Raw genomic sequence first — 20,912 nt, 5'->3', positions numbered from 1 at the left:
ACGAACTGAAATGAAGGGGAACCATGCTGGAATTTCCAAATACTTAACCAGTGCACAGCAACGCTTAGGCAGGGGGGTGGGCAACCAAAAAAAAGTCATTTTTTTCCAAATTTGGTAAAAACTTCTTTAAGTCGAGCCACAATGCATGTGAATAATGTCAAACCATACTTTTAGTAACCCCTACTTTAAAACAGGATTTGTAATGTAATACGTTTACCGCAAGACGTTAAACTTTTTACATATTCCATTTCCTCACATTTTTACATGTTTGTACCATTGTCTTCCCAACTTTCACTCCCAAACCTTCTCCCTCTGGAGGATGCTAGGGGAAGTTATGCAACAGTTCAAGATCACATATCATTTGCTAAAGTGATACGAGTTGTTCGTTTTTGGGCTTTTAGATGTTCACTGTCAGGAGCTGCAAAGAAATCCTTAAAGAGCTGCATGCGGCTCTGGAGCCACAGGTTGCAGACTCCTGCCCTAGGGGCTCCCACTCACATCTTTCCAGAAAGCTGACACAATAGGTTTCTGAAATCATGGCATCATTTACTTCAACAATTACATTTTATTCAAGAGATTTGCATGTTGCACATGCTCGCTCTCTTTCAACAGATCTCCAATTTCCATACATTTGCTATTCTTAGACCAGCTTTTTATATTTTATGAAAACTTTAAAAAGCCTTTGGAAGACTCCTATTATGGTTTAAAATTTACAATTTCATAGCAATGAGATTTACACAAAATGTTGATGATACTTTGGACTGTAACTCTTTGGGGATATAATTCACTGCACAGCACAGATTCTACCCTCCCATGACCTATATTCCACTCCCATTAGTGTCAGTGGGAAAGGGTGAGCACTGCTAAAGAGAGAGAGTATGGAAACAGTAAAGCAACCATTAGTCTGCTTGTTAGTGGAGCAACTATCTTGGTATTATGTAACAAGTAATCTCAGGTATTTTCCTTACACAGACTTTTATGTTGGAGGGGATTTGCTGAGGTTCTCCACTCCTAGCTTCTGAGTAACTTTTAAAGTTTCCCCTGCCTGTTCCTAGTAAATAATTCCAGCGATGCAGATCCAGTTACTCCTTTTGACTCACAAGTGTAATTTCAAACACTGATGCAGCATGAAAAGAGCAGGATTATGGTCCACTGGGGGCAAGACTAGAAAAGGGACACAGCTTACAGAGAACACAAGATATTGAAGGCTTAAGTTGGGGGATGAACCTTGAACTGGCACACATGGATCAGAGTGAAGTGAAGACTTGAGCACAGAAAGGCCAACTTGGAAGTATATAACGGTCCACTCAAGCCCTGCCTTGTGAACCAAATGGGGCAACTTCCAAACAGTAACTGAAGGGGTGAAGGATCAAACTTTTAAAGTATTTATAGCACCTGAAGATGTAGATAAGTATCTAGCGAGATTTTCAGAAGAATCTCCACACCTATATGCATCTTTAGGCACCTCAGTATTTTAAAAAAAGATCTCTCAATGCCTGATGTCCAGCCTCAGAGGTAAAGTCACAAAATGAGTCATTCCACAAAGTGTCTTGGTGTATGAGATCTCTCGATGTACAAGCCCTCAATGCAAGCACAGAAATCTTTTTGGAATGACCTTCTTAAGCACTGAGCAGTAGTAGGAGATCTTCCCAGGACAGTTTGTGAAGAGTTATAACAAAGGAAAAATTAAAGTTATACCAACAGCTATTCATTTGATTTGGTCTGTGGTGTCTTTAAACATTTAGGTCTCCCATAGTACATCATGTGTGTCTCTACAATATCTAGTATTTCGTTGTTGATTCGCAGGACATCTGGATCTGTCTGGTTGTTTTCTTTGAGGTCATATAATTGCTGCAATCCACCTTCTTCAATTAACATGCTGCAGTACCTGGCAGCTGAAATGAAGGTGTAAGAGAGCATCTTTATTAGTGTCTTTATCAAGACTGCCAAAATAATCTATTAGATTAGAAGAAAAAGTAAAGTGTTAACTAACTCAGGTATGCTTCTCTTTCTTCAGCCAATATTTAGACTACATAATTATTGATGCAATTAAACTGTCATGCACAATGTTACATAGGATTCTATATACTACTTTTATGATGAATTGAGGGCAGAATAAGGCTAACACCAAGTGCTTTTGCATTAACATCCTTAAGAGTAACAAAATTGTTATAGAGGTGAAACATGGAGATACACATATTTATCTCAGAACCAGAAGGGACTTCAAGAGGTCATCAAATACAGTCCCCTGCTCTCACAGCAGGACCTATCCCTGACACGTTTAAAAAAAAAAAAATCGAACCTGCCCCAGAACCTTGAAAGGCCCCCTGAAAGACTGAACTCAACTCTGGGTTTACAAGGCCAATGCTCTAACCACTGAGGGGTGGGTCACTATTTCACAGATATAAATCAGTGAGTCTCGTTAGTTACAATATAGCTTTCACCTCTATGAAACTGATTTTCAATTTCAAAAGGTGGCTCTGTTTGCAGAATTGTGTCATTTATTCATGAGCTACAGAATTTACAAGACTGACCATTTTATTTAGCGTCCTATTGTGCCCAAACACATCAATTTAAAAACCAAGATACTCCGGTTGTTACGAAGTTTTGAGTTACTCAATGCGTGAGACTACTGTTTACTATCCAAAATAAATGCTACTTCCATAAAAATTCACAGCTGCAGCAAAGAAAGGCATAAGGATGAACACGAAAACCATCCAATTTTCTATGAAAAGATTAAGCTGTGATGTTGAATACGTACGAGTTTTGCAACAGACATGCTGAATGGCCCACACTGCCCACAGCTGAACTCCAGATATCGTGAAGCAGTCAAGTAGTCGATAAAAAGGACTGAAGGACCTATGGGTTAAAAAGATAAATATATTCAGTGAAAAACAAACAAGTCCTGTACCACCTTATAGACTAACATATTTTGGAGCATAAGATTTCATGGGCATTTCGTGATCATCTGATGAAGCACGTCTTTGCCCACGAAAGCTTATGCTCCAAAATATCTGTTAGTTTATAAGGTGCCAAAAGGACTGACTTCTTGTTTTTGAAGATACAGACTAACGCGGCTACCTCTCTGACATATATTCAGTGGGCTCATGGTGATACTATCTTTATTTCAAAGTAACCATGTTGTCACTGCACATTAAGCTTTAGGTATTCTCAGACATTATTTGATTCTACATTACACATTCAACACTCAAGAAATACTCAAGCACAGCAGTCAAAAAAGGTGACTATAACAAGGGAGGCTGTATATCAAATGGGATAGGAAATACTGAAGATATAGTCAATGGCACACCCTCTTATGGGATACTGTGGCCAGTTATAGTTACTCTCTTTGGCTAAAGCTACATTGAGGTTTTTATTTCGGGATACATTTGTATCCTGAAATGGAAAGTCTGCAGTCAAACACTGCTATTCCAAGCATGGTATGCATTCCCGCTACCCCTTGTGAGAGGGATAGTGGGAAGTTATACTGAAATAACTTACACAATTTGGGCAACGCAAAATGTATAAATTATTTCAAGAAAGGGCTACATTAGCCTTAGAGAGACAAAATACTAGTGCTTCATAAGAAACTGTCTTCTGGAATTCAAGGAGGATGGGTGAGGTCACAGATGACTGGAAAACGGCAAACATGTTTAGAAGGGCAAACAAAGAGGATCCAGAGAATTATAGAGCAGCCTAACACACACCTGGAGAGATACTAGAATTAAACCATTGATTTGTAAGCATCTAGAGGTAAATGATCGCCAACATGGATTTGAGAAGAACAGGTTGTACCAAACCAACTTAGTTTCCTTCTTTGACACAATTACTGGTGTCGTGCATGTGCAAGTGGGAGTAGACACTACAAAATCAAGATGATACAGTCCCATGTGACATTCTCATAAGCACTTGAAAGAAATGTGATCTAGATGTGGTCACAGATTCAAAAAAGCTTCTATGCTGGAATGTATTAACGTAACTGTCCCATAGACTCAGACTTTAAATCCAGTAGGGACCATTGTGATCATCTAGTCTGACCTCCTGCACATTGCAGGCCACACAACCTCATCCACCCATTTCTGCAATAGGCTCCTACCCTCTGGCTCAGTTACCTAATTGCTCAAATCGTAATTTAAAAAATAAAAAAACACTTTAAGCTCCACATGTCCTACTCCACTCAGCACTGGCGAGTCCTCAATTGCACTACTGTATTCAGTTTTAGACACACTTTAGAAAGCTATGGAACAATCTGGAATGAGTCCAGATAAAAGCAACAAAAATCATGCAAGGTTTATAAAATTTGACATATGAGAAAGATTTTAAAAAGTGGACACATTTAATCTTGAGACAGAAGAGGGATATGATAACAGTCTTCCAATATATTAAAGGCTATTGTAATGAGGATGGTGGATCACTGTGCTCCATGTCCACCTGAATGTAGGAGAAAAAGTAATGGACTTAATCTGCAGCAAAGAAGATTTACATTAGATATTAGCAAAAACCTTGGCAGTTCAAGATCTGGAAAAGGAGATCTTTAAGGCAGATTAGACAAACACCTACAAGATATGGTTTAGTTTACTTGGTCTTGCCCCATTTTGGGGGGCTGGACTAGATAACCTCTTAAGGTTCCTTCTAGCTCTACCTTTCTATGATTCTGTAAATAGGTAAGAAATGACAAGAGACATGGAAAGACTACCATACTGGGAGATTGGGACTATTTAGTTTAGACTGTAAATGAACAAGAAGCAATAAAGATATATAAAATAATTAATTGGATATGGGTGAAAAAAAATCACATTCCTATTTGTATTCTAAATAAGAAAAAAGGGGACAAAACTGAAAACCATTACATTTAATACTGATTTGAGAAAAATTTAACAATAGTTACCTATGGAATATAATGAGAGCCTTAAGAAAATTTATAAAACTTCAGACAGCCTCATGGCTAATGGGAACATCCAAAATTACTTTAGGTTAGGGGCTTTTATTACATTAAAGAGATAGAATTACATGCATCAGGATTTAAGCCAATTTCCACCTGAGAAAAACTTGGCAGAAACATCTTTTAATTGGCCAATTTCTCCTGTAAATTTTCAGAGGAATTTGCTTATAGCTGAAACATCTGGTAGTACTGATCTTTTCACAGATACGATATGAGACTATATACCACTGGTATAATGCAGTATAGCAATTCATATACTCCTTTAAAAAAAACTTGGGATGTTGAAGACATAGGTGCAGGAACCAAATGTGGTTTCAGAGAATAGTATCTGCTATTTTAGCTCATTAAAACTACTCAGAACAGTATTTTAGGAGGCTCCAAAATGAATTTTCTCCCCTAAGTTGCCTTGTCCAACTTGTCCATGAGAAAGGAGAACATTTACGGTGAAGAGGCTGATAGCAGCAGAAATACAGTAAGTACACAAACTTCAGAAACAGTATATTTTCATTAAGTGTTCTCAAGATATCATTCCAAGTTCATTACCTGTAGGCAACCAATGCTACCATCTTACATTTTGGTGGTGGCCACTTCAAAATGGTTGAATGCTGTAAAGATATGAAACAAAATATTATAATATTTACAATGAACAGCTCAAAACACTATAGTGGATAAAACTAGGGTGTCAGTTTTAGCCAGCGTACCAGTTGTCCAATCAGAGATTTTCTCTGGGTTTGACTCAGTGTCCAGGCCTGCTTCCCTCTCGACAGTAAATGAGCAATAATGCCAGCCGAAAAGAAACTGACTTCTATCTCAGCACTACACAGCAATTCACTGAGGCAGTCTATGAAGTCCTTCCACATTAGACTAGAATGAAGTTCTCTCACTTCTGCTACATTGTTCTGTAAAACAGAATACGTGAAGAAAATACAAATAGCTTATGCAACATTCATAAGCATTATGATAAGTATATTAATTTCTTCTAACGGATGATGGGCTCATTCTTCCCATTTTCTCAGGATGTTCCAATGCCTAAAAATCTAATTGAAGCAAAAAACCTACAGTACATATTATGTTACAGTAACTAATTCTGAATCCAATCCAAAATTCAGCAAGAGTTTTGCCATAAAGTTCAGCAGTAGCAGAACTGTACTGTACTAAAGGTACAGGTACTAAAGGTACTGTACTTGTACTCATCGGACTTGCTCCCCTAATCCTCTGGTGAAGTACTGAAGGAAATGTGTTGACTATTGAATGGTTAATTCCTATTTTAATCCATTATGCTGCAAACTGATTTTCAGAAAACCATCAGTTTAACGTAAAAACGATGCTGAGAAACTTGGTGTATAAAGGTACAAGCTGACACTCAAATTTTAAGGGAGAAAATATTTTACTGAATGAATATTCTTTAAAAGCATTTCTTAACTAAAAGTTAAATAGAAAAAGGCAATAGAAAAACTAATTTTTCTTTTAAAACAGAACTTGATTCCAATCTTACCAGAAGGCCAAGAACTTTATGCTGTATAGATGAATCAGATGGAAAACACTGTCAAGACAAACAAAGGTAATTATTACAGAGTTTTAATGTGCGCTAGCAATCTACCACAGACAGTCACGTCCTCACCTCTAAAACTCTCATGAAGAGTTCTACCCCTTGGTTGTCAATGAAGTGCCTACATGTGATAGGGGATTCATCAGTGAGATTCCACAATGCACTAAGTGTAAACATGAAAGTAGTATCTACTTCATTCAGATTTGTTTTCTGTTCAACTATTTCTAGAAGTTCCTGTAAAGGAAAAGCAAAATGTAAGGTTCTAGATATTAGCTTTAATTCCAATTGCAGCCATTAGCAGCAATTCATATTATTTACATTATAAGAGCACCCAAAGACTTACAGCTTCATCATGCAATGTGCCATTCAAAATGTGGGTTGCTCAGCACAAAGTAATTTCTCACTTGATGTTGGTTTAATATCCAATGATAAAAAAAAACAAAAACACAGAGATATGCAACTCACCCCGACAACAATGTAGAGCTCTGCGCTAAGCTGAGCTGTTTGCTCAGATGAAAGCTGCAACAGAAAACATTAGATGAGTATCTGAAATATGTGTTGGAAATTAGGAAACAGAAGTTTGAACATTTCCAAAACGAAGTCACGTACCTTCAATGCTAGAATAGAGCTTATATTCACTGCCATCCTTTGCATATTTTGATTTTCATGGTTAGACAGCCACTGCATAACAAGTTTGGCAGCTTCAAATCTAGATTATGACAAGAGAGTCAGAAAAAAAATTCACCTTACATCTCAGACTCAAGGATCCTCATATCAACTTCTGGAAACTGGAGGAGGGATAGCTCAGTGGTTTGAGCATTGGCCTGCTAAACCCAGGGTTGTGAGCTCAATCCTTAAGGGACCATTTAGGGATCTGGGGCAAACAGATTTACAACCAACCAAACAACACGTCAGGGATGATGATAGGTCCTGCTATGCCCAGAGGGCAGGGGACTGGACTCAATGATCCCTCAAGGTCCCTTCCAGCTCTATGAGACAGGTATATCTCCATATTTAACAAACAACAACAAAAAACAGTTTAGTTTCCATAGAAAGCACAAGCTTGTTTTTTGCATATCCTTCACCTACCCCCAATAACAAAAACTAAGTTAAGTCAACCCTTGATCATACCACAAGAAAAATACTAGGAGGAATGCAATACTTTTAAAAGGTTATCGAAAAATAAGTAAGTGAGCAACAATAAATAACTCATTATTAATGCCTGAATGATGCCTTTTTTTGCCAACAGGTGAAACATCACCAAACCTACTCTCCCCATCTGAAAAAAATATTTCCTATTCTTCCTGTCAAAGCTTAAAGACTCCTCCACTAGTACCTTCTGCTTCCTTCACCCATTCCTCCATCCAGGCAGTCAACTGTTAATGTTATAACAGAAAGACAAGGCAAGGAAAGTAATATAATTTATTGGAACAACTTCTGTTGCTGAGATGCAAGCTTAATGTATTCTCTGTGTATCTCAAAAGTTTGTATCTAACCAAAGCTGGTCTAACAACAGGTATTATCTCACGCACCGTGTCTTCTGGGTATCCTGGGACTGCCACAGCTCCACAATGCTACACACAGTAACATTATCAGTAGTCTGTTAACACCAATTCTACACAAAGAAAGATCACTGCAGAGATATCCAAATAAACTATCTACCCCTCCATCAGATGAACATGTCCTGGCAGCTAGAAACCTTGAAATCTTGGCTCTTTTGATGTCAACAGGAATTTTGTCATTGACTTGAATTGGGCCAAGATTTTACTGCCAGTCTGATCTCCCTCCAGCTTTGTACAAATGTAACACCACCAGCTCCAGTGTAGTTAGTTTCAATTTATGAATCTAAGGCAAGACCAGACTCAGGTCCTGGGAAGCAAACCTATGTTTTCTGCATGACAATTCAAAAACCGAGTTAATGAGGAGCCACAAAAGAAAAAGTTTAAAGGTGAAAATTATGATTAGAACAAAAAGTTTGATTCTCTCTTTTCTTAAAGATTTGACATGATACTTGACGTTCTATTTACTGGAGTTGTCACCTACCTGTCAAATGGAACATCCTGAAGGATCCTGACACTAGATAGTAGAAGGAGGCAATTCTTCTGCAACTGTTTGTGGGGAGACAAACAGATTTTGTGACGTTACAGAAGTCTTCTTTTTTATTTTAGAATAATGTTGTAGTTCACTAATCATTAGGGAACCATGTACTCTATTATTAGACACAATTAAACTAGTGAACGATAGACTTGACACACAAACAGAATCTTAAATAACCTAGTCTTCTTCAGTAGAGATAAAGCGATCTCACCTATAACGTATTATATTAATGAGATCCGCTTTGCTCCTTAACTTTATCACATAAGGAGGCTTTTGGAGTGGGGAAGATGCTAACATGTAACTAGCTGTGAATTTTTTAAATTCATATCCTAAAGTCTAAGAATTGGACTTCTTTGTAAAAATCTCAGTCCAAGTCCCCAACCCAGCCTTAACCTCTCCTCAAAGATCAGTATCAGCGGTATCAATTCAGTATTGCTAGAAAGTCAGACTGTTAACGTCCTGCAAGAATATAGCTGGCTGTAACATGGTTTTGGATCTAAAGCATTTATTTAACAGCCTCTGCTACCAGCACAGACTGGATCTAAGAAAAGCCCATGAATACAGTGGCCACAATCTCATAACATTGTAAGAGGGGCACAAAGGGTCAGACTGAGAATCTTCTGGCTTCAAAAAACTGAACAGAAAGAGCAGTCATCCCCTTTCATCCAGTTCCAGCTTCTGGAAGTCAGAGGTTTAAGGAGAAAGAGCATGAGGCTGTAAGTCTGACCATTTTGGCTAATAGCCAGTGATGGACCTATCCTCTATGAATGTATCTAATTCTTTTTTATCTTATCAGAATTTTGGGTTTCACAATAGCCCCCAGCAACAAATTCCACTGGTGAACTGTGTGGTATGTGATGAAGTACTTCCTTTTGTTTGTTTGAAAACCTACTGCCAATTAATTTCATTGGGTAGCCATTGGTTCTTGGGTTATGTGCAGGCATAAATAACACTTCCCGACACAAACCACTTATAGATCTCTATCATATCCTCTCTTAGTCATCTCTTTTCCAAGTAGAACAGTCTCACTCAAGTCTTTTAACTCTCTCCTCATGTGGAAGCTGTTTCACATACACTCAGTTTTGTTGCACTTCTCTACACTTTTTCCACATCTCTCTCCTTTTTTTGAGATGGGGCAACCAGAACTGCACACAATACTCCACAAGAGTCTGTACCATAGATTTACATTGTGGCATTATGAAATTTACTCTCTTATTAGCTCTTCCTTCCTAAACATGTGAGCTTTTTTGACTTGTAAGTGGGAGAACTCAAGCCACCACACATTCAGTTGCCTGCACAGACAGCACTACCTATCAGTTCTCAGTGTGGCATTACGAGTGTTGAACTTGCACTTCTTGCCTCTGAACAGAAATTAAAGCAATCAAATTGATCTGGAGGAAATAATGACTGAATTTGTGCCAGACCAATTTCCCCTACTTTTTGACTGACAAGCTTCTAATAATTCTCATTATGTTATACCAATAATAAAAGGCCACACGACAGCAAAAAATACTGAACATCTCTTTAAACAGTAAGAGATGTCTACGTTGTACAGAAGAGGGCTAGCCTGAAAGTAAATATATGACTAATTATACCTCTTTCCAGTACAGTCCTTAAAATGCCTTTCACCTGCTTCAATATTTCCCTAGCTGTGAAGGGTGCCATTGTCTCAGTGAGAAATGAGATTTTAGTTTTACTTCTTATGAGAAATTAACCCTGAGGTGGCTCCACATCTGCTTGCATACCAAATGCCAGAAAGACTTTCAGCGTATGTCTACACTAGAGGGTTTTGTTGACAAAACTCACAGAGCACCTACACACAAAGTATATTTTGTCAACTGAAACCGTCGACAAAAAAAAGCCAAGTACGTGCTCCAGGGTGCCCTTCTGTTGACAGAGCAGATCAAAAGATCAATCCAATTTTACGTGTAGATACAATTTGTCAACAGACGTCTCTGAGGCTATGTCTACACCAGAAACATTGCAAGCAGACAGTTTCTTGTTTGTTCTTTTACAAAATTTAGGAGTATTTTTAAGGCACTTTATCACTCTCACCAATTCACAAATATTGGTTAAGAATAAAAGGACATGCCTTGTAACAAACACATCGGTCAGTACCCTGACTTTTTCAGTTTAACCTGAATTTCCTATATATTTTCACAATTCAATATAACATTTTCCTACATATTTCTGATTGCTTATTTCTATTTATTCTTCAGTATAAATAAGTGTACTTTTTGTACTATATTAAGTGACATACAAGAAGTCGGCTAACAGAGCAAAGATGAAACATAAGGCAAAATTAACACTGCAGAGGAATGTGAACGTTAAAGTGAATGGCATAAATAATTCATAATTAGTAAAACAAAGAGGAAAATTGTTAAGCTGCATGAGAGTAGAGAGAGCACTAGTAATCCAACCTTAGCGCTGGTCTCTACTGATGCAAAGGAGGAGAGAGAGATTGGGGCAAAAACCACAGATTCTACAAACCTGGCCTTCTGCTTACTATGTTTTCTTCAAATCAAATGAAATGTCATCAGTACATTAATACTGAGTAAGCCTTCTCGAAGCAGAAGCATACTTAATCTGTCTTTATATTACAGTCCTCCTTGTTAGAAGTGAATTAAAATTGTGCTCCATGCCCTTTTTACCTGTTGTTGTTCTGGAAAGTTTTCCACAGCCTTGAGTAGTAAATGGATTACATCGGACAGCAGACGAACAGGCATGCCAGCTGCTAGACCCTGTCTAGTTAAGTTAAGAGAACATGCACTAGCAGTTAACTGAACTGCCAAGTCCAAGGGGTGATTTCTCATTCCAATAATCACAAGCTGAAACATAAAAGTTATGCTCTTATAAGAAGATCTGTTTTTATTTTGTAAGACAATCACACTAATATATTGTGCAAGCTACAATACACTTGTCATTATGACTGCTGAATCTTTTAAACGTTTTCTAACTAAAAGCAACAAGTTTACCCTGCAGTACACTCTCTTAGCTGTTACAATCATACTGTGCTCCTATCATCAGTTTTATTCTGTAATCATATCACCCAGAGAATAGTGAGTTTTCCCTCCTTCCCATGATATGTGCTACTACTCACAGGATGTAAAAGCATAGGGACCCAAGCTAAATTTGGGGGAGATGGAGGTGATATTATTGTTAACAAGGGGAACATCTTGGGGAAAAGGCAGAATATATGACTGCACTTGATGGCACCTAACCTTCAATATGAGTATTGGGGATGGCAAGGACAGTCCGTCACTCTGGGACATCTGAGAAGTGTCTAGGAATGGTATCTGTGACCGTTGATTAACTACAAAAGTATCAGATGCAGACTTTATTAGTGCCATCCATACTTTCAGAACTAACAGGTTGGACTAGTCAACATGTTCTACCTACAATTGACTACATAAGCTCCAGCCAGCTCATTATGTTGCAGTCAGAATCCTAAATGGAGGAAACAAAATGTATCTTTGACTCCCCATTTAACCGCAATCCATTTAATGATACTGGCCCTAATTTCTAAAGTTTTAAAAGGGAGAAGTATGAATTCACTCTAAATCCATCTCTTTGTTACCTGCTGTGACAGTTAAGATTAACAGGAACAGAAATTGTAACACCTTGGCTATGTCTACACTAGCACACTACGTCAAAGTAGCCTATTTTGAAGTAAGGACATTGAAATAGGCTACTTCAACGCATATCATCTACACATCCTCCAGGGCTGGTGCCATCGACGTTCAATGTCGATATAGCGATGGGGAACATTGAAAGGAGCCGCCCCGGAAGGAAATGTGGAGCATCCACACACACAAGCGCTCCCCGTCAAAATAAGGGGCCAGCAAAGCCGCAAGCTGCTCCCTTAAAGGGCCCCTCCCAGACACACTAGCCCTGCACAGCACAAGATCCACAGAGCCGACAACTGGTTGCAGACCCTGTGCATGCAGTATGGACCCCCAGCTGCAGCAGCAGCAGCAGCCAGAAGCCCTGGGCTAAGAGCTGCTGCATGCGGTGATCACAGAGCCCCGCAGGGGCTGGAAAGAGTGCCTCTCAACCCCTCAGCTGATGGCCACCATGGAAGACCCCACTATTTCGAAGTAGCAGGACGCGGATCATTTACACATGCCCTACTTCGATGTTGAACGTTGAAATAGGGCACTATTCCCATCTTCATACGGGAATAGCAACTGACGTCTCACCGCCTAACGTCGATTTCAACATCAAAATAGCACATGGCACGTGTAGATGCGACGTATGCTATTTCAACGTTGTGCCAGCTACTTCAAAGTAGCCAGCTAGTGTAGACGCACTCCTTGACTACTTCTGCAAGTGTAATTCTGAAATAATCTCGCTCAGCATACTACCTAACTCAAAGGAAGGGAGAAGCACTTGGGATGTGTATCTGATGAGTTACACCTATCAGACTTTTACACATACATACCTACACCCAAGAAATACAGTAAACCCTAGATTTTATGGACCCCAATTTAGTGGACTTCAAGAACAACGGACACCCTCCCCCTGTGTATTGATATTTCTCAAGAACAATTATATTTACCTTTAAGATTTCAGGCTTAGTTATTCTCATAAAACATGTTTGGGTGAAGAGACGAAAGAAAGCCTCTTTCACAAAGTATGACCGTTCACTGTAACGCTTCAGAGCTTCAGAAATCTGAATCTCATTTGCTCCTCCTGATACCTAGGGGCACAACAGAGTTAGTACAGTGAAATTTAACTGGAAGTTTTCACATTGCCTTTGACAAGATAAATCTTTTGAAATTGTTAAAGTAAGTCTTAACCAAACCCCTTCAAAATATGAGGTTACAATGAACAAGCTATCATCTAACTATGACATAACTCACACATAATAATTAAGAATATACAGAGAAAAATTCTCCAGATAAATTATTTGAACTGTGTCTGAGTCTCCTGACCAAAAAATGTTAAACCTGAGCACTCTCCAAGCTCTGCCCAGAACCAGAGAAATAGATTCATTACAACACAGCAGTTTGTTACTACTCTATAGAAATGATAACTGCATCTAGCCAAGACCACTAAAAAAAAACTGATCCCACCACAACTCAGTTGTCTTTCTCAATTCGATTTCTTGGCCATTTACCGTTCTGGTAGGAGAACAGAGCTTGAAAAACTACTAGTAATATTAACATACAGTTTCTTGCCTCTGACTGAATTAATTTTAAACTTTTTTTTTCCATTCCCAATATTCAACTCAACTGTTAACTGTAAACTGTTTCAACCTGTATTAGATTTATTCTCAAAGTTACTTTAAGAGGATGATATTAGTCACAGAAAAGTGGGCAAAAGAAGTGCCCAGTAACATATCTTTGCTCCTCTTCCTGAACTTTTTCTTTGCCCCGCTGGGATTAGGATTCACAGTTTCTGGCTCTCCTTCCTACACCCGACACAGGAAATCACACTTCCTTTAGTGTGCAAATGTGTAATTTGTTTTAACTCAAACCTTCAAGTTTCCTTCTCCTGAAAGAAATTCAGAATAGCCAGCATCAGTAGCTAGCAGTCCCACAAACTGCATTGCAGGTCGCTGTTTCACAAATGCTTCTACAGCTTCATCGGTAATGTATTTACTACCAGATATGTCCAAAGACACAAGGTGAGGTAGGATGTCTTTCTGCTCTAGTAGAGAGACAGGTATGTCAGATGTAAACTGCTGATCATCTGAAATATCAAGGTGATTCAAATACTTTAGTTCTCTTACGACATCCAAGACTTGGGATGTAGTCATTGTCAAACACTTCAAATAGTGCATAGAGAGAGACTTTAGCCGATCCTTGCAGCTGAGAAGTGGTGTTATGTCAGTCACAGAGGTGTTGGATATATCTAAACTTTCTAGCCTTGGCAGTGAAGCAATCTCCATTAAGTCCTCATTGTGAAAGCGAACATTGGTAATGCTCAAAGCACGAAGACCAGACAATCGATTGAAGCACCTTTCATATGGATTTGTCAAGGAAAGTCTTAAGGAGTCCAGTACAAGGCACTGAAGATTTTGCTGGATCCACTTATTGCTACCAAGACCGCTGACAATATCGGCAATAGAAATGTCCGCATTCATGCCTGTAGCATCAAGTTCTACTAGCTTATGATGGCAGAATGCTTTTTTGAAAGCTAGTGCAGATATTTTTGCTTTCCGTATGCATGCTTGTTTCAAGCGCATTTGGTTACCTCGGAAAATGCCCACGGTTCCATCATTCAGCAGCTCTGTTGGGAAACAGCAATAAGTCTGCTACAGTAGACACCAACTTAATGGAACAACAGGAAGTGCTCCTATTTCATCCCTTAAATTACACATGTAAGCCCAGAATCATAGTCGTACAAGAGGAAGATTTAAGGATTATCCTCAGAGCCTAAGAAACCAACAAAAGTGATGAGCAGGTAATGAGAAGGGAAAAAAAGGAAGAAATGGGGAACATAAAACAATTCTGGAACCTCATACATTCAACCCTCAATTTAAAATCATGCAGCAAGTTCCTCTCATTCCTGCCAGGACACTAGTGGGAATTGACCCAGCCTGTCCTAAATGTAAATCTGCAGTTGGCAGCTGTGCTCACTGCTGGCAGACTCTTTCTGGATTAGCTTTTTGAGAGATGTTTCTCCTTTGTTGTGTTTTGAATCCTCACATAGACTTATGGCAGTGAACTGAAAGTCTTGTTGCCTTCGCCACAATTTTACATTCTGAACATGTACGTGGCAAGGAATACACTCTTTCACACTGGATACAGGGCACTTCACCTTGGTGGAAACAGGGCTACTACATTCACATGTGCTAAAGTCTATTCTCACTAAAAAGTTTAATTGTTCCATATTGTTCATTATACAAAATACCCGTACGTAAAAACATATTATAACTTGCAATGCAAACTCCTTGATAAAAACAAACCAGCAGTCACGTAGCACTTTAAAGACTAACAAAATAATCTATGAGGTGATGAGCTTTTGTGGGACAGACCCACTTCGTCAGGTCCAGCCCATCACCTCATAGATTATTTTGTTAGTCTTTAAAGTGCTACATGATGGGCGGTTTGTTTTGTTAGAATACAGATTGACGCAGCTACCTCCATGTTACTATTTAAATTCCCTGATGTTCTATTTTCATGTTAAGTGGTAAAGATTTATGCATCCTGACATTCCAGCTTTTTAGAGAGCTAACAGAAGCATAACAATTCCTTCCCCCTTAAAAATCAAAAATGTGTGCTTGTGAGAAGAGCAAGAGACATGGATAAAAATAAGTTAATGATCTATTAGCTGTGCCTTAAATTGAAGGCCCAATGATGGTTAGCTCTTCAAATCATATCCTTCCAAGAGTTCGTTTACAAAACACAACCTATATCAGCGGTTCCCAACCTATTTGGTTTTATGAAAAAGGGGTTTTCAAAGTCCAGGGGTCCTTTCAAAAGTTCCCTGTCTACATGCATGGTATGCATTTCGAAAGTGGCACTTTCAAAATGCATGTGATTTCCATTACACTAATGAGGCACTGCATATTCATAGCAGTGTCTCATTAGCATTTTTGAAAGGCAGGGCTAGTGTAGCCACGGCCAATTTGAACAGAGTTCACCTCTACTTGAAAGAGGGACTAAAAAAGAAAAAAGAAAGGAAAACCAGAGTTAAATACATTAAAAGGATAATATTGTTAATTTGTGGTGGTGTGAGCAACTCTATTGTTACTGTCTATCCCGCCTGGTCCCTGCATTCCCTGCCTTTCCCAGATTTTTCACCAGAACATCAAATCCAAGAAAGAACTAAAATAAGTATTGTAAGCTAATATTTTTAAAATAAGTTTCTATCCTTCTCATTGTTTAAGAAAGAACAGGCATGCTGATAAAAGTATTCTAAAATCTTGAAATGTTATCTTCATATTTATACAATTCCAATAAAAAAGAAGAAGAAAATCTGTAATAACAGAAACAAGATGCAATCAATATAAGGGAAATGACATCTAGGCAAGTTTGAGGTAGTATTACTGAAATATTTCAGATGTTAAAAATACAACTTAAATGACTAAAATGCCCAACTTCCAGTTTTTGATCAGATCAACAGTTGCAGCTCCTAAGACAATTGTCTTACCATGAAATGCCATAGTCTGCAGCAATCTATCTGCTACTTCTTGTGGAAGTCTTTCTGATTCTTTTAAACATAGTGTTCCATCTTGCCTCTCAGTACAAAACTTCTCTAAGTCAGCAGTCAGCGCTTTCAAACAGATGTCAAGTAAAGAGTATGGAGATGCCTCAGCCTGGCATAACAAAATAAAAAACACTAATTAATAATGCACGTATTAAGACTTTAAATCAAATTACAGGCAACCAAAATATGGCCAAATTGATTAATTCATGTTAAAGGAAAGCATTCTAACCCCACTATAAATGATATAACTCAACAGATGTCACAAAAGGGGAGTATTACAGAGATTTAGACAGCAGCCTATTTTGGTAGGCATCAGACTTCAAGGAATGAAACTTAAAAGCACCTTACACACTGACATCAATAAAAATTTTATGTAAAGGTCCTGGACATTCAGAAACAGAAAATTCTCTTGCTGGGTAACCACAAAAGCATCCAGTTGGGGCTACTTTTTGTCAGTGGATTCTCCTCCAGATAAGTTGCCAGACAGCACAAACTACATACCAATACAAGCCAGACATCCTCACTCCACTCTTATTTCCAACGTATTGATCTCTGCCCCTGAACAGTCTACTTTAACTGAGGAGCCTTTCGGGTGTTCCCCAGGCAAGCGCATGTCCTAATAAACGTGTTAGTCTCTAAGGTGTCAGAAGACTGATGGTTATTTATGCAGTTACAGACCAACACGTCCCCCTCGGAGACTCGAGCTTCGTTTTGTTCGATATTCACGCGGAACGTGCAAGAGCCTGGACTTTGCGCGACCACCGCCTCATCCGCTATTTCAGCGGAGCAAATTATTCTTGTAAACAGATGCACCCAAGACGGGTGTATTGTTGCACCCGCACCTCAGACTCCGAGGCCAGATCCCTCCCCCAGCTCAGAAAGAAACGGACTAGCTTCGAACCCAGGGATCGCTCTGAAGAAGCCCCCGGGAGCCGAGCCCCTCTCCCTCTCTCCCTCCCCTCAGAGGGCGGCACCGAACCGCAGGACGAGCGCCCCCGCAGCTGCGCACCTGGACAACGGGGCAGTCGCTGCAGATGGGCGGCGGCGTCCGCTGCCGGTTCTGGACGTGCAGGAACCGGACCATGGCGGGCAGCCTGAGGGAGCAGGGCCTGGAGCGGAACACAGCCCGCGCTTCCCGCTTCCCGCTTCCCGCTTCCCTGTCCCTGTCCCTGTCCCTGTCTCTGTCCAGCCAGACGCTCGCAGCCAGCAACCACCCACTCCGGAAAGCCCCCAACGGCGCAGGCGCTGCCTTGCCCGCTTCCGGCCTGGCTGATAGAACTCACGCTAGGGAACGTGAGGGAGCTCGGAGCAATGGATGGGCAGACGTACGAGCCCGCCTCTTCCGGCGGTAAACTGCCCCTGGGGCTGAGGGGGGCCTGGCGTCATAGCCCGGCTGCGCTGCTCACAGTTGTACACACCATCGTATAGGAGATCGGGTTTGAAATAAGTGAAGCCGAAAGTGGCCCAGCGTATAGGCGTCTGGCTCGCCTAGAGTGCTTGCGTGCTGCTGGGTTGCTCACAGTTAACTTACTCGACTTTTTAAGTGTCATTGTAACATCATATGTTACGCTATAAGGTGTCACAGGGTTTCTTGTTAGTGTAACATCAGTTACTTCTGGAAAGAGCATTCACCCTGCAAGAACATTGTGAAATTGTGTTCACAGGAGAAGGCCCAGTTCAAAAGAAGAGCAATGGGGGAGATGCATCCCTAGAGGGCAATTAAGTCATAATTACCTCTACTTAGTTCACAGCGAGGCAATTTCAAAATTGAAAGGAGTAGGGTCAGCAAAGTCGATGGTTGTGGTGGAGATCCTACGTCAGGTAAACACCCTGTCATTCTAGCATAACAAGGTTTGCACAGTGAACCCCCGTTGGTTTTTTTTTTTGGCCTGAAAAAGTTTTTTTTCCCCCTGCACAAAAGCTCAAGTGTAGACAAGCCCTCACTGAGCAACAGCCGGGTTAGATCTTCCTGGGGGTAGGGTACTTACTAGCTTCCTTAATTCCCTTGCTCCTAGCACAAGTGGACAGGGATGATTCTAGCCTTTAACTTTTATTTACCTAAAACTTCTCTTTTATATTCAAATTTGACACATTAAGACATAGTTTGAAGCTGGATAACAATTTTCTAGCTTTATCTAAGTCTTGACACCCCCCCACTTTCTTAGTCGCTTACCTTGATACTTTTTCTGATTTGTCAACCCTTGATTATTTTTGGTTCTCTGTTTTAAATATTGAGTCTGTTCTGGTATGGCTATGGTCTGAAGAAGTGGGTCTGTCCTACCAAAGCTCATCATCTAATACATTATTTTGTTAGTCTTTAAGTGCTACTAGACTGCTGTTTTGGTTCATAGTATATAGACTAGCACAGCTATCTGTTCCTTCAAGCCTTTGTGAGAGTAGAGAAGACTTCAAAAAGTGAAGTAGGTAGCCCCTGCAGATGGCAAATAAAAACATCTACTAGTTTTGTATAACTTCATGATTTTAAAAACCCAGGGTTTACCACTAACAAGGGATAGTAATACTAGAAGCTCAATTTATAACTACAAATCAAAGTAGGTAGGTTTCTTTTCTGTACAGCTGCCCCCGTAAAGAGATTTTTTGGCATCAACGTATGTCCTTAACAGCTGCTACCCCTCCTCATTGCTTTGAGAGTAAGGGGACTGGTACAAGAGTCCATGAAACTTCCTAAATAATTCTACTGCTACAGCACATTAGTTCAAATGAGCTCAATTATTCTGTCAACTACATCACTGTTGGAGGGCTAAAATGGAAAATAGCTTATCAACACCAGGGCAACGTCTACACTTAGAAAAAACTTTGAAATAGCTAATTTCTTTCAAACTGAAGAATGCTAATGAGGTGCTGAAATGAATATTCAGCACCTCATTAGCATGGTGCCAGCCGCAGCACTTCAAAAGTTCCGTGTTTCACTCGCATGCAGCTGATCTTTTCGAAAGGACCCCACAAACATCAGGACCCCCTTATTACTGTTTGCAGCCCATGTAGACAAGCAAATGCAGCACTTTCAAAGAGCCATGGCTAGCAGCATGCTAATGAGGCACTGAATATTTACTGCAGCCCCTCATTAGTATTCTTCGATTTGGCCATTAGTCTGGCCATTTTGAAGTTTTTCCTAAGTGTAGACACAGCCTAGTGCCTAAATAAAATTCTGATTACACACAAGCAGTAAATGGAGTAGGCTCAACTCTCTTCCTACACAAACTGGTACAAAAAAAAAAAAAAAGGTTACTGTTAATTCTAAGGGGGTTAACAGTTTACAAAGAAAGGTAAAACGAAGAAGTAGATTCAATTTCACCAAGACAGGAATACATAATCCCCGCAGCTGAAGAGAGTCACGCTGTAAATAAGCAAAGCTTTTAGTCTGGTGCCCCAAAGGTAGTTCTTTTAGATATCTTTTTCCTTTGTTCATTTCCCAGATGCATGTAGCCCTGCTGCAAAAGCCCCAGACCCCCATGGCTGACAGCCAGAGCTCTTAAAAATACCCCCCCCACACACACACACCACTCAGATGTCCCTTAAACACATTCCCTTGCCTCTTTTGAGAGGCCCACCCCTTAATTTGAGATTCATTGACCTAGAGAACAAGGTTATTGGATTTGAAAAAAACAGTTACGTTTGGTTTGGGCTTTTATAGCACAGGCTCAACCATTTTTTTCTGAGCCACCACTCCAACTTGCCATAAAAACTTCATGGCCCACCTGTGCCACAACAGGGTTCCTACACATAAAAGCAAGGGCTAGTGTTAAGAGGTAGTAAGCAGGGCAATTCACTGGGGCCACATGCCCATAAAGGTGTGTTGCTTAACCTATGGCTGACACGGTTCAGAATCCCAGGCTTCAGCCTCGTGTGGTGGGGTTTCAGCTTTTTGTCCTGGGCACTAGTAAATCTAACATCAGCTGTGCTTCACAGAACCCATGAAATCTGCTAATGGCCCACCCCTGGGACCCTGGTTGAGAGCCCCTGTTCTACATCATCAGCTCTGGTACAGCTGACACTACATATAGTGGGTGTCGAGGATAAGCCAACAGATTCCATTTTGAAATCCATATTAATGTCCATTTTAAACAACCATGAAAAAAGAAATCTGAAACAAGGCTTGACTAGCAAGTCTCTTTACAATGATTCTGTTGGGTCTGTTATGACAGC

At 39.9% G+C, this 20,912-nt stretch overlaps 1 protein-coding gene across 2 annotated transcripts; it reads right to left on the bottom strand.

The window, feature by feature from the left end:
- Positions 1–12: 12 nt before the first annotated feature.
- On the bottom strand, positions 13–18,022 carry LOC142017441 (protein zyg-11 homolog B-like). Of its 2 annotated transcripts, none has more exons than XM_075002281.1 (14): positions 17,647–17,675; positions 16,689–16,854; positions 14,068–14,822; positions 13,147–13,287; positions 11,240–11,416; positions 8,535–8,599; positions 7,101–7,200; positions 6,957–7,010; positions 6,564–6,725; positions 6,438–6,485; positions 5,644–5,841; positions 5,486–5,547; positions 2,762–2,859; positions 13–1,895 (listed from the first exon to the last, which is right to left on the bottom strand). In XM_075002281.1, the coding sequence occupies exons 2-14, from the start codon at positions 16,699–16,701 to the stop codon at positions 1,705–1,707; spliced, it is 2,064 nt and encodes a 687-aa protein (XP_074858382.1). In that variant the 5' UTR covers positions 16,702–16,854; positions 17,647–17,675; the 3' UTR covers positions 13–1,704. The 2 variants fall into 2 exon arrangements, with proteins under 2 accessions (XP_074858382.1, XP_074858381.1); XM_075002280.1 differs by lacking the exon at positions 17,647–17,675 and adding an exon at positions 17,755–18,022 and having other exon boundaries at positions 1,241–1,895.
- Positions 18,023–20,912: the final 2,890 nt, after the last annotated feature.

The sequence above is a fragment of the Carettochelys insculpta genome, chromosome 9 (assembly GCF_033958435.1).
Source record: "Carettochelys insculpta isolate YL-2023 chromosome 9, ASM3395843v1, whole genome shotgun sequence".
Taxonomy (NCBI): domain Eukaryota; kingdom Metazoa; phylum Chordata; order Testudines; family Carettochelyidae; genus Carettochelys; species Carettochelys insculpta.
This window is presented reverse-complemented; position numbering and strand designations above follow the sequence as displayed.